At 46.3% G+C, this 13,457-nt stretch overlaps 2 protein-coding genes across 4 annotated transcripts in view; one reads left to right on the top strand and one right to left on the bottom strand.

The window, feature by feature from the left end:
- The window catches only part of LOC144513224 (F-box/WD repeat-containing protein 7-like), a 47,608-nt gene extending 43,354 nt beyond the window's left edge, over positions 1 to 4,254 (top strand). For both annotated transcript variants that reach the window (XM_078244226.1, XM_078244227.1), the window contains 2 exons: positions 564 to 713; positions 1,679 to 4,254. In XM_078244226.1, the coding sequence (XP_078100352.1) occupies positions 564 to 713; positions 1,679 to 1,812 (284 nt within the window). In that variant the 3' untranslated portion in view covers positions 1,813 to 4,254. The remainder of the gene's footprint in view (positions 1 to 563; positions 714 to 1,678) is intronic.
- Positions 4,255 to 8,388: 4,134 nt separating this feature from the next.
- Positions 8,389 to 13,457, bottom strand: part of anapc10 (anaphase promoting complex subunit 10) — a 5,607-nt gene continuing 538 nt past the window's right edge. For both annotated transcript variants that reach the window (XM_078244283.1, XM_078244284.1), the window contains exons 2-6: positions 12,870 to 12,984; positions 11,731 to 11,821; positions 11,366 to 11,486; positions 9,537 to 9,590; positions 8,389 to 9,040 (exon numbers count right to left, since the gene is read on the bottom strand). In XM_078244283.1, coding sequence (XP_078100409.1) covers positions 8,861 to 9,040; positions 9,537 to 9,590; positions 11,366 to 11,486; positions 11,731 to 11,821; positions 12,870 to 12,984 — 561 coding nt within the window. In that variant the 3' untranslated portion in view covers positions 8,389 to 8,860. The remainder of the gene's footprint in view (positions 9,041 to 9,536; positions 9,591 to 11,365; positions 11,487 to 11,730; positions 11,822 to 12,869; positions 12,985 to 13,457) is intronic.

A 13,457-nucleotide genomic window follows, 5' to 3' on the forward strand; every position in this document is an offset into this window, starting at 1 on the left:
GAGGGTGAGAGGGGAAACGCCAGAGCAGGGGGGAATGAGAGGGGGAAACACCAGAGCAGGGGGAATGAGAGGGGGAAACACCAGAGCAGGGAATGAGAGGGGAAACGCCAGAGCAGGGGGAATGAGAGGGTGAGGGGGGAAACGCCAGAGCAGGAGAATGAGAGGGGGAAACACCAGAGCAGGGGGGAATGAGAGGGGGAAACACCAGAGCAGGGGGAATGAGGGAGGGAAACACCAGCGCAGGGGGAATGAGAGGGGAAACGCCAGAGCAGGGGGGAATGAGAGGGGGAGACGCCAGAGCAGGGGGAATGAGAGGGGGAACGCCAGAGCAGGGGGAATGAGAGGGGGAACACCAGAGCAGGGGGAATGAGAGGGGGAAACACCAGAGCAGGGGGAATGAGAGGGGGAAACGCCAGAGCAGGGGGAATGAGAGGGGGAAATGTAGCAAAATATATTAGTTTTCAAACCAAAACGTAGCGATGTAAATGTAGCCTGAGTGAGGATTTGTAGAACATCTGTGTGAGGAGGTCGGGGATCACCGTGTGACGATGCATTTCCTTCAGGGCCCAACAAGCACCAGTCGGCCGTGACGTGCCTGCAGTTCTGCCGAGGTCTGGTTCTGTCCAGCTCCGACGACGGGACGGTCAAACTGTGGGACCTGAGGACGGGAGCCTGGCTGCGAGACGTGGTGGCGCTGCAGAGCCGGGGATCAGGTCAGGACCACCGCCCGCCTGTTACCGTTGTCTTAAAGGACACTTATTATCAGGTTCATACGTTTGGAAAAAACCTGGAAAGGTTTTGGAATTTGAAAAATGCAAATTCCAGTCCTGGAAGGTTTTGGAAACATAAAAAGACCCGAAAAGTCATGGAAAAGTATTGGTTAAAATGCATATGACCCCTGTATTATATACCGTTTTCAGGTTCATGCTTGTATTTTGTGTTTCTACTCGAACATGTTTACATGCTTTAAAGGTGCTGTAGGTAGGATTGTGAAGATCCTCCCCCCCTTTCTGCTAAAGCCCAAAACGGTCTCCTAAGCCCCTCCCCCCACAACGGAGAATGAATGCGTGTGCATGAGCAGTGTTTGACACGCAGTTAGACCCCCCGTCCCTGATTGGTGCATCTGAACAGTTTTCAGTTTTTTTCCACATCATTTTGACCGTTATTATCACCATATCTGTCTAAAATGTTGGAAAAGCTGCAGCAGATAATAAATAAATTACAATAAAAGAGCTTCAAGACTAAACTTGAAGCTAAAGAAGTCCAAACTACAACCATTTAGATCTGAGAAAAGTCTTTTAGTGACATTAATTTGGCTTAGTTGCTGCACCCAAACCTTGTACTGTCAGAGAAAACCCTGTACTGTATTTTTCTCATACTGCCCATGGCCGTTTCCCCCTCTGTTGGAGCGCCTGTCTCTTTAAGAGTAAGTCATTTTAGTGAGGACTCCTAAATAACTACAGATAACTCATGTTAGGGAAATCTGTTGATGTTTTGTTACGCGTTTCTGTATTTTCTTTTTAAATATATATCGGAATATCGGATTTTTAAATCATCAAATATTTGTATCGATATCGGCCTTAAAAATCCCGTTATCGGTCGGGCTCTAGTAACATTATAGTTTTGGCATCGTAATAGGTCTCCTTTAACCAATCGCACGTCTTTCTGTTCTCGACAGGTGGCGTCGTGTGGCGAATCCGAGCGTCCGACACTCGGCTGGTGTGCGCTGCTGGCAGCAGGAACGGGACGGAGGAAACCAAACTGCTGGTGCTGGACTTCGACCTGGACGACGGGAAGAAGGAGACGGACTGAGGAAGGAAGACGACGACGCCATGAAAATACGTTTATTTTTTTACCAAAAGTCATGGGTCGATCCAGTTCCACAGACAGACAGAGAGAGAGACGGACGGACAGAGAGAAAGACGGACAGACAGACGGACGGACGGACAGAGAGAAAGACGGACGGACGGACAGAGAGAAAGACGGACGGACGGACAGAGAGAAAGACGGACGGACGGACAGAGAGAAAGACGGACGGACAGAGAGAAAGACGGACGGACGGACAGAGAGAAAGACGGACGGACGGACAGAGAGAAAGACGGACGGACGGACAGAGAGAAAGAAAGACGGACGGACGGACGGACAGAGAGAAAGACGGACGGACGGACAGAGAGAAAGACGGACGGACGGACGGACAGAGAGAAAGACGGACAGACAGCGAGACAGACAGAGAGACAGACAGACAGGTATGAATGTCCCAACAGTGTGTCCTGATTGGCTGACAGACATTATGAGGACACCTGGACGGACAAAACGCGCTCCACAACCTGGATACCAAACGTTGGATTGATCCGAGGCTGAGATACAACAAGAAAACATGAAATGGCGTCCAAATCCGGGGGTGTGACAAATGAATGTTTTTGACGGACAGAAACGTGGATGTACGTAAATGGCTTCTACGACAACTGTTGAATGTTTGTCGGACACACGGACACATACGTTAAGTCTCGGAGAAGAATTTAAAGAGAAAACGATGGATTTTTTAAGATGGACGGAGGGACTTTTTATAGCTGCTGAACCAACGAGAAACTCAACGCCGTTTAAACTAAAAATGTACCAAATCTGGAAGACCGGAGAGAAAAGCTTTTGCGTCAGCGTAGACGGGCAGCGTTGCTGTGAATCAGTATTGTTTTCATGTTGTCACATTAGACCTTTTTTTACCATAGTGGCCAGTGAAGTTGCCCGTCTCCGTTACGGCTAAACGGCCTTCATGTGTTACGGCCCCGCAGGACTGTAACATACGTTTATGGCGCAGGAAACGCCGGCCGTAATCTCAACTGGTGAAACTGTAGAAGAGGACTGAACTGGAAACCAACCAGTTCAGTCCAGCCACAACCAGAGCCTCACATCTGCTGAACAAATACTCGCTTTGATTCAAGCCGCCTGTTTATAGAATATAAATAAAAAACATTGTTATAATCACGCAAAGCTGCTCGTCACCTCTATAAAAAAAATATTTATGGCGCAGTTTGGCTCATAATGCAAATCCTCAGCATTTGTATTCCTGCCAGAAGTAATTATTGTTAGTAACACATGGTGTGCTGTTTCTGTATGGAAGCCCATTTTCGCCAACGTAATAGAAAAGAGATGAGAAATCTCCAAAAAATTACTTTTATCTTAAGTTTCTCATTATTTGGAGAAGCTAAGTCACTATTTGGAGAAACTATTTTAAGGTTTCTCGTTATAAAGACTTACAGGATTCTACATTTTCATCGTATTTTTTTCTTTTACTGGCATTAATGGGCTTCCATATTTCCACCAATAAATGATGTTCTCAGATCTGTAGCTTTGCTGAAACACTGAATCACTCAAACTCACTAGTTTCACTCCGTCATCGAAATGTAAAATAACACTAAGTTGCTGCCGACCTGCTTTATAGATTAAAGACTTTTTATATACCTGCAAATGTAAATTAAAATCAGAAAAAACAGGTTTATTAAACCAGCTTCACTCTTAAACCTGCTTTTATTTTTACTCGTTAACTCAGTTTTTTGTAACTGATTTCTGCTCAAATTTAACTCTTAATTTAGGAGAAAACAAACCAAAAGAAAGGCCATTAAATCTTACACACAACTGACCACTTTAATTGTATTTAATCATGACGTTTCACTTTGAAAACCATCTGGATTTCTGTGATTTCTTAAATTTCCGGTAAACGGTAATTTAAACATTTTGCAATTTCAAAATATACATACATAATTTGTTAGGGTTATATTTCACGATATTATTTTTGTTTACATATCACAACATGAATATTAAAATGTAATAATTTTGACCTTTCCGTGCTTCCGTACACCCGTTTAAATCTTGTTTTTTTTAAACCTAAATCCCAAAAAGCACTGGTCATGTTTCTCCTCAGCTTATGAAAAATGTTGGAAAATATATATAAATGACTTGAAAACGACTCCTCGTACCGGATATATGAATCCGATATATACAAGCTGCCGTTGCCAGGCAACCCCTGCAGAGATTCGGGTGGTGTTTCCCCGGCAACAGATGGTATTTCAGGCGGAGTGGGGGGGGGGGGTTGACGTTTTTGTGCGGGTGTGAGGCTCTGCTGGTGCCATACTGTAAAATATTGTAAATACTGTAAAAATAAAAAGAAAGGTTGTAAATATGATCTGGTTTTTATAAGAAGAGGTTAAGAGGAGACGATGGAGGAAGAACGGATTAATAAAGATGAGTTTTATAAAACCGCTGAGTCATTGGACGTGTTCATTCTCCGTCTGAAGCATTTTCATTTCATTTGCTGTTTTTTCATCTGTTTTTATGAATGGAAGCAATCAGCTAGAAGCAGGAAAACTCTTCGGATTCAACAGATATTTCAGAGTTTTCACCGTTCAGAGTTTACACCGTTCAGTGTTTACACCGTTCAGAGTTTACACCGTTCAGAGTTTACACCGTTCAGAGTTTACACCGCTCACCGCTCAGTGTTTACACCGCTCACCGCTCAGAGTTTATACCGCTCAGTGTTTACACCGCTCACCGCTCAGAGTTTACACCGCTCAGAGTTTACACCGTTCACCGCTCAGTGTTTACACCGCTCAGTGTTTACACCGCTCACCGCTCAGAGTTTATACCGTTCAGTGTTTACACCGTTCAGTGTTTACACCGTTCAGAGTTTATACCGTTCAGTGTTTACACCGTTCAGTGTTTACACCGTTCACCGTTCAGAGTTTACACCGTTCAGAGTTTACACCGTTCAGTGTTTACACCGTTCACCGTTCAGAGTTTACACCGTTCAGAGTTTACACCGTTCAGTGTTTACACCGTTCAGAGTTTACACCGTTCACCGTTCAGAGTTTACACCGTTCAGTGTTTACACCGTTCACCGTTCAGAGTTTACACCGTTCAGAGTTTATACCGTTCAGTGTTTACACCGTTCACCGTTCAGAGTTTACACCGTTCAGAGTTTATACTGTTCAGTGTTTACACCGTTCACCGTTCAGAGTTTACACCGTTCAGAGTTTACACCGTTCAGTGTTTATACCGTTCAGTGTTTACACCGTTCACCGTTCAGTGTTTACACCGTTCAGAGTTTACACCGTTCAGAGTTTACACCGTTCAGAGTTTATACCGTTCAGTGTTTACACCGTTCACCGTTCAGTGTTTACACCGTTCACCGTTCAGAGTTTACACCGTTCAGAGTTTACACCGTTCAGTGTTTACACCGTTCAGTGTTTACACCGTTCAGAGTTTACACCGTTCAGTGTTTACACCGTTCAGAGTTTACACCGTTCAGTGTTTACACCGTTCAGTGTTTACACCGTTCAGTGTTTACACCGTTCACCGTTCAGTGTTTACACCGTTCAGTGTTTACACCGTTCAGTGTTTACACCGTTCAGAGTTTACACCGTTCAGTGTTTACACCGTTCAGTGTTTACACCGTTCAGAGTTTACACTGTTCACCGTTCAGTGTTTACACCGTTCAGTGTTTACACCGTTCAGTGTTTACACCGTTCAGTGTTTACACCGTTCAGTGTTTACACCGTTCACCGTTCAATGTTTACACCGTTCAGAGTTTACACCGTTCAGTGTTTACACCGTTCAGTGTTTACACCGTTCAGAGTTTTCACCGTTCAGAGTTTATACCGTTCACCGTTCAGAGTTTATACCGTTCAGAGTTTATACCGCTCAGTGTTTACACCGCTCAGTGTTTACACCGTTCAGAGTTTATACCGCTCAGTGTTTTCAGCGCTCAGTGTTTACACCGCTCACCGCTCAGTGTTTACACCGCTCAGTGTTTACACCGCTCACCGCTCAGTGTTTACACCGCTCAGAGTTTATACCGTTCAGTGTTTACACCGCTCAGTGTTTACACCGCTCACCGCTCAGTGTTTACACCGCTCAGTGTTTACACCGTTCAGTGTTTACACCGCTCAGAGTTTATACCGCTCAGTGTTTTCAGCGCTCAGTGTTTACACCGTTCACCGTTCAGTGTTTACACCGTTCAGTGTTTACACCGTTCAGTGTTTACACCGTTCAGTGTTTACACCGTTCAGAGTTTACACCGTTCACCGTTCAGAGTTTACACCGTTCAGTGTTTACACCGTTCAGAGTTTACACCGTTCAGAGTTTATACCGTTCAGTGTTTACACCGTTCAGTGTTTACACCGTTCAGTGTTTACACCGTTCAGAGTTTACACCGTTCAGAGTTTACACCGTTCACCGTTCAGAGTTTACACCATTCAGTGTTTACACCGTTCAGAGTTTACACCGTTCAGTGTTTACACCGTTCAGAGTTTACACCGTTCACCGTTCAGAGTTTACACCGTTCAGTGTTTACACCATTCAGTGTTTACACCGTTCAGTGTTTACACCGTTCAGTGTTTACACCGTTCACCGTTCACATTCAAATGTCACTTTTTTTGCCGTTTTTTTCGGATGTTTTTCCGAAGTTTTTTGACGCTCCTTTCAGCGTTTTTGTCTCTTTTTTTCTGTTTTTCTCCATTTTTTCTGGACAATTGTTTCAACATTTTTGTTGCCTTTTCAATTATTATTATTATTTCACTTTTTTTTTTTAAATGTTTTTGTCTCTTTTTTTCAACCTTTTTTTGGGATGTTTTTGTCTTTGGTCTATCTCTTTAGAAATCCTTTCCATAATATTGTCAGACAGACCAACACTGTAGCTTGTTTCTCCGCTCCTGACTGCAGTGACCTCACTTAAAGGACAATTCCGGCGCAAAACTAACCTAGGGGTTAATAACAGATGTGTGTCTGTCGCTCTCTGGGACGTGTTTTCATGCTAATCAAATGAGTTTGTAGCTTGAAAGACGCTAGCGCGGACCGCTGATTAGCTTACAACGCTAGTATTCGGGGCACAGGGAACGTAAAAACAAATCACTATTTATACGACTAAAAAGGCTCAAAGTATCACCACACTTCAACGGTAGCATAACGAGGGTCCCAACATGTTAACCCAAGCATTGAGACCGTAAGAACATTTTGTGTGTGTGTGTGTGTGTGTGTTTTCGTGCTGTTTGGCCCAGAAACTGATGGGGAGGTTGCCATGGCAACCAAGCCGGAGGGCAGTGTGACTTCACGTCAAGATTATTTATTTATTTTCAGACAAAAACCTGCAAAGGAGCAGAGAGGTTCAGAGCTGAAAACAGAGAGAAGGATTCATTTTATTTCTGACAGAGGTGGAGGAAGTATTCAGATCCTTTACTGCAGTAAAAGTACAAATACTGTTAAAATACTCTACGCAAGTAAAAAAGAAACTGTAAACTCCCACACACACACACACTCTAACCGAGACACACACACACACACTAACAGAGACACACACACACACACACTCTAACAGAGACACACACACACACACACTCTAACAGAGACACACACACACACACACTCTAACAGAGACACACACAGACACTCTAACAGAGACACACACACACACACACACACACACTAACAGAGACACACACACACTCTAACAGAGACAGCACACACACACTCTAACACACACACTCTAACACACACACACACACACACACACACACACTAACAGAGACACACACACACACACACACACACTAACAGAGACACACACACACTCTAACACACACACACACACACTCACACTAACAGAGACACACACACACACTCTAACACACACACTCACTAACAGAGACACACACACACACACACTCTAACAGAGACACACACACACACACACACACACACACACACACACACACACACACACACACACACACACACACTCTAACAGAGACACACACACACACACACTCTAACAGAGACACACACAGACACTCTAACAGAGACACACACACACACACACACACACACACACTAACAGAGACACACACACACACACACACACACTCACACTAACAGAGACACACACACACTCTAACACACACACACACTCACTAACACACACTCACTCTAACACACACTCACACTGACACACACACACACACACACTCACACTAACAGAGACACACACACACACTCTAACACACACACTCACTAACAGAGACACACACACACACAGGTCACCATTAAGTTTTCATAGCACCTACATTAATGACGTGATGAGTACCTGAACACCTCATACGTAGTGATGTGAAGGCCAATGAGTTACAGCATACCGTAGAAGGATTAAGTACTAGAGATAGTACTTCCTCCTGTACTCTCCAGATGTGTGTTTGGCTCCCTCTGCTGCTCGGACGCTTTGTTCTCTTCTCAACTTCATCTGCTCACAATCTGATTTTTCTTGTTTTCTTGGAACATCTCACGTAGCTCTTTAAACCGTTTTTTGGTTTCATTCATTAACAGAGTCACACTGTGGCAGCCATGTTGCTCAGAAACATGTTTAATTCAACGTTCACAAACAATCAGAAAACAGCGACAGAAATGTTGGAAAAATAAAAAGTGAAAAAATGTCGACCAAAGTGACAAAAACTTCAGAAAAGTGAGAAGAAGTAGGTCAATAACAGAGTCACACTGCGGCGGCCTGCAGCCGGTCTGGCTTCTCAATGAACTCCTAAAGTCAGACATAGACCCCGAAAAGCTGCCAGAGTTGAACTCACAACAACCGTCACAACATATTAACGTACGCCGTCCCGCTTTAACGTCTTTAAATGTGGTTATATTCAATATTGGCAACTTTATTTAAAACAAACAATACTTTATTTTGAACCCCCTTAAAAAGGGACCGTTTGGGTGTTTTTAGGGTGAGGTTGTCTGAGCTCCTTCTCCGTAGTCCGTGTGTTAGCGTTTTAGTGGCGAGCGTTCCCGGAGCCCGCAGGACGCCGCGCTGCGGTCCAGATCACCTGATGGTGCGGTACATCATGAAGTCGACCGTGGTGCATCGTGGGAACTTCCCGATGGAGCTCTCCTCCACGGGCGTGTAGACTTTGATCTGCCGCATGTGCGTGTCCCGGCCGTTCTGGTGGTTGGCCAGCACCGCGATCTGGATCATGAAGGTGCTGATTGGCTCGTTGGTCCGCTAACACGACGACAACAACAACAACAACAACAACAACACACAGACACTTTAGTCACTGTGTGTGTGTGTGTGTGTGTGTGTTAGAGCGACCACATTTTCAAAAAAATAAACAAATAACGTGGATGGTTCCGTAAAATAAATGATCAGTTCACTACTTTCATTGAATTTGGGTGTTTTATTCAATTTTATAACATTTTGAAAAAACTAAACGAACGAAGAACACGGACAAAATGTCCAAAAAAAAAAAAGATTTTAAAAAAGTTGGGGAAAAAAGAACAAAAACGTCAAAACAATAAATAAATAAAAAAACAGACAAAAACGTCGGGAAAAGTGAGAAAAAGTGTCGACCACTTTTAGTTTTAAATGTTGACCCAGAAAAACTAAAAGTTGCAGCTGGACGGGACGACGACACGGAGGTTAAAGAACCGTACGGAAAAACTACAGAAACAAACAGCGGACTCACGGGACGGACCCACCTCAACAAAACGTTAATCACCTGATTCATCAGAGAGATGTGGATCCAACCGCTGGGCTCCACCATCTCCAACTGCTGCAGAGAGGAAGAGGAGGAGGAGGAGGAAGAAGAGGAGGAGGAGGAAGAGGAGGAAGATTGATACAAATATTTGGTGATTTAAAAATCTGATATTCCGATATATATATAACATATTGGGCTGTGGGAACATGGGGCTGCGGGAACATGGGGCTGCGGGACCATAGGGCTGCGGGAACATGGGGCTGTGGGAACATAGAGCTGCGGGAACATGGGGCTGTGGGAACATGGGGCTGCGGGAACATGGGGCTGTGGGAACATGGGGCTGCGGGACCATAGGGCTGCGGGAACATAGGGCTGCGGGAACATAGAGCTGTGGGAACATAGAGCTGTGGGAACATAGAGCTGTGGGAACATAGGGCTGTGGGAACATGGGGCTGCGGGAACATGGGGCTGTGGGAACATAGAGCTGTGGGAACATGGGGCTGCGGGAACATGGGGCTGTGGGACCATGGGGCTGCGGGAACATGGGGCTGTGGGAACATGGGGCTGTGGGAACATTGGGCTGCGGGAACATTGGGGCTGTGGGAACATGGGGCTGTGGGAACATTGGGGCTGTGGGACCATGGGGCTGTGGGACCATAGGGGCTGTGGGACCATAGGGGCTGTGGGACCATAGGGCTGCGGGAACATGGGGCTGTGGGACCATGGGGCTGTGGGACCATGGGGCTGTGGGACCATGGGGCTGTGGGAACATAGGGGCTGCGGGACCATAGGGCTGTGGGAACATGGGGCTGTGGGACCATAGGGGCTGTGGGAACATGGGGCTGTGGGACCATGGGGCTGTGGGAACATAGGGCTGCGGGACCATAGGGCTGTGGGAACATAGGGCTGTGGGACCATAGGGCTGTGGGAACATGGGGGCTGTGGGACCATGGGGCTGTGGGAACATAGGGGCTGTGGGAACATAGAGCTGTGGGAACATAGAGCTGTGGGAACATTGGGCTGTGGGAACATTGGGCTGTGGGAACATGGGGCTGTGGGACCATTGGGCTGCGGGACCATGGGGCTGCGGGAACATGGGGCTGCGGGAACATGGGGCTGCGGGAACATGGGGCTGTGGGACCATGGGGCTGTGGGAACATAGGGCTGCGGGAACATGGGGCTGCGGGAACATAGAGCTGTGGGAACATGGGGCTGCGGGAACATGGGGCTGCGGGAACATGGGGCTGCGGGAACATGGGGCTGTGGGAACATGGGGCTGTGGGAACATAGAGCTGTGGGAACATAGGGCTGTGGGACCATAGGGCTGTGGGAACATAGGGGCTGTGGGACCATAGGGCTGTGGGAACATAGGGCTGCGGGACCATGGGGCTGTGGGAACATAGGGCTGTGGGACCATGGGGCTGCGGGAACATAGGGGCTGCGGGACCATAGGGGCTGTGGGAACATGGGGCTGTGGGAACATAGGGGCTGCGGGACCATAGGGGCTGTGGGAACATAGGGCTGTGGGACCATTGGGCTGCGGGACCATGGGGCTGCGGGAACATGGGGCTGCGGGAACATGGGGCTGCGGGAACATGGGGCTGTGGGACCATTGGGCTGCGGGAACATGGGGCTGTGGGAACATGGGGCTGCGGGAACATGGGGCTGCGGGAACATGAGGCTGTGGGACCATGGGGCTGCGGGAACATGGGGCTGCGGGAACATGGGGCTGCGGGAACATAGGCACGCTCCCAAAAGAATCAACAGTTTGAACAACGTAAAGAGAGCAGCAGTGCGTTCCACTTCTTATGAGACTTGAGGCAGCGATACTTTGATGAAGAGCTGTTTACCCGGATCTCCTGCAAGTTGTGGAAGTTGTTTCCCACTCTGACGGAGATCTTACTGGGCGTGTAGCTCTCGTCTGATTTATAGTCGGCGTAAATACAGAGCATCTTCACGGTCGTCCTCCTCCTGAACAAAACAAAATCAGACAAACGTAAACACATCAGTGACGTTAAACACAGACGGAGAGGTGACGGACTATTAGCAAAACACAAACCTACGTTAAAAACAATATCATAACACAGTCTGCAGTAGGGCTGGGTATCGCTCAAACTTCATACTGGTTCCTGAACGATACCAGTTTTATAAAATCTTTAAAATAAAGTGTGAGTTCCTACTACGTGAGCGGTGAGCCCCTTTCTCCGAGCGTTACCTGAACTGGATGTTGACTAGATGGGGCTGGGATCCGTCTGACTGCCAGTACGTCTCCAGGTTATCGTCCCTCAGCTGATCAACTCCGAAACCTGGCCACGGGCGGAGGAACAGAGTTCAGATAACATCAGACACACACACACACACACACACAGAGACACAAACACACACACACAGAGACACACAAACAGACACACACGCATACACAAACACACACACAGACACGCACACACAGAGACACACACACACAGAGAGACACAAACACACACAGAGAGACACAACACACACACACACACACACACACACGCACACACACACGCACACAGAGAGACACAAACACACACACACAACAAGACACACACACACACACAGAGACACAAACACACAGAGACACAGAGGACACAAACACACAGAGAGACACACACACACACACAAACACACACACAGACACACAAACACACAGAGACACACACACACAGAGACACAAACACACACTGCGCACGCACACACAGCGCATACACACACACACAGCGCATACACAAACAGAGACACAAACACACACACAGACACACACACAGACTCAACCCCTAAACCTGGCCACAGGCGGAGGAAGAGTTCAGATAACATCACACACACACACACACACACACACACACACACACACACACACAGCGCATGCACGCACTACAACCACGTGGAAAGTAACGGAGTACATATACTCGTGTTACTGTAACTGAGTAGGTTTGATGTGTCTTCTGCTGTTCAAAGTAGTTTTTAAAATCCACAGTTTAAGTAGTTCTCCAATGTTGTCACCAAATGTGGATATAATGACTAAGTACAGTCTGGAAAATTCAGAAAATGACATAACTTAAGGGTAATGCAGCCTTTAAAACCAGAAAAAATACCATTTTAAGCTATAAGGAGATCCAAAATCTAAGACGATACTGTGCGTCATATCCCAATATCGATTTAATATTGATATATTGCCCAGCCCTAGTACAAGTTAATCAAAGTAATAGTACTTTTACTTAAGTCGAATATTTTTGAACTCTTTCCACCTCCACACACACACACACACACACACACACACACACACACACACACACACACAGCAGACTGTACATTAGGTTTGGGGCTGACCGGGTTTACAGGAGGAGAGGGACCACACCGCCTGGGAACCGATCTCCCGGACCGTCCCAGTCCGCTCCAGCTGCTTCGGATCGGCGCCGGGTGGCGTCTTGCTCGGGGTGGCCATCTTTTAAACCACGGAGAAAAGGCAAAAACACAAGTTCAGCAAACACAATATGGCATTTTCTCAGAATTGAGCAACATAAACGCCAAACTCCCTTTAAGATTCTATCATTTTGACGTTTGCTTGAATATTAAAAGATGTAAATGTGTGACAGAGTCAGACTCGAGAGCTTATAAGACACTAGTGGATCCTTAGCGGACATTCGGCAAATAAGTGACACATCTAGCGGCATCGTATTTACCTAACAGTTACATTTTGGGCCAAATGTGTAGTTAATAGAATCACGGCTATTTGAAGGAGAGGGTGTGATACGTCAAACTGAATTAAAAAGTGGACCACAACGTATTTTATCCATGCATGCAATGTTTCAGAAGTCAATAACGCAATGCCAAACTCCCTTCACATTTTTAACATTTTGACGTTTATTTGTATATTAAATATGTTAAGTAATGCCAGAATCTGAGTAAAGAGCTTTA

The sequence above is a fragment of the Sander vitreus genome, unplaced genomic scaffold (genome assembly GCF_031162955.1).
Source record: "Sander vitreus isolate 19-12246 unplaced genomic scaffold, sanVit1 ctg154_0, whole genome shotgun sequence".
Taxonomy (NCBI): domain Eukaryota; kingdom Metazoa; phylum Chordata; class Actinopteri; order Perciformes; family Percidae; genus Sander; species Sander vitreus.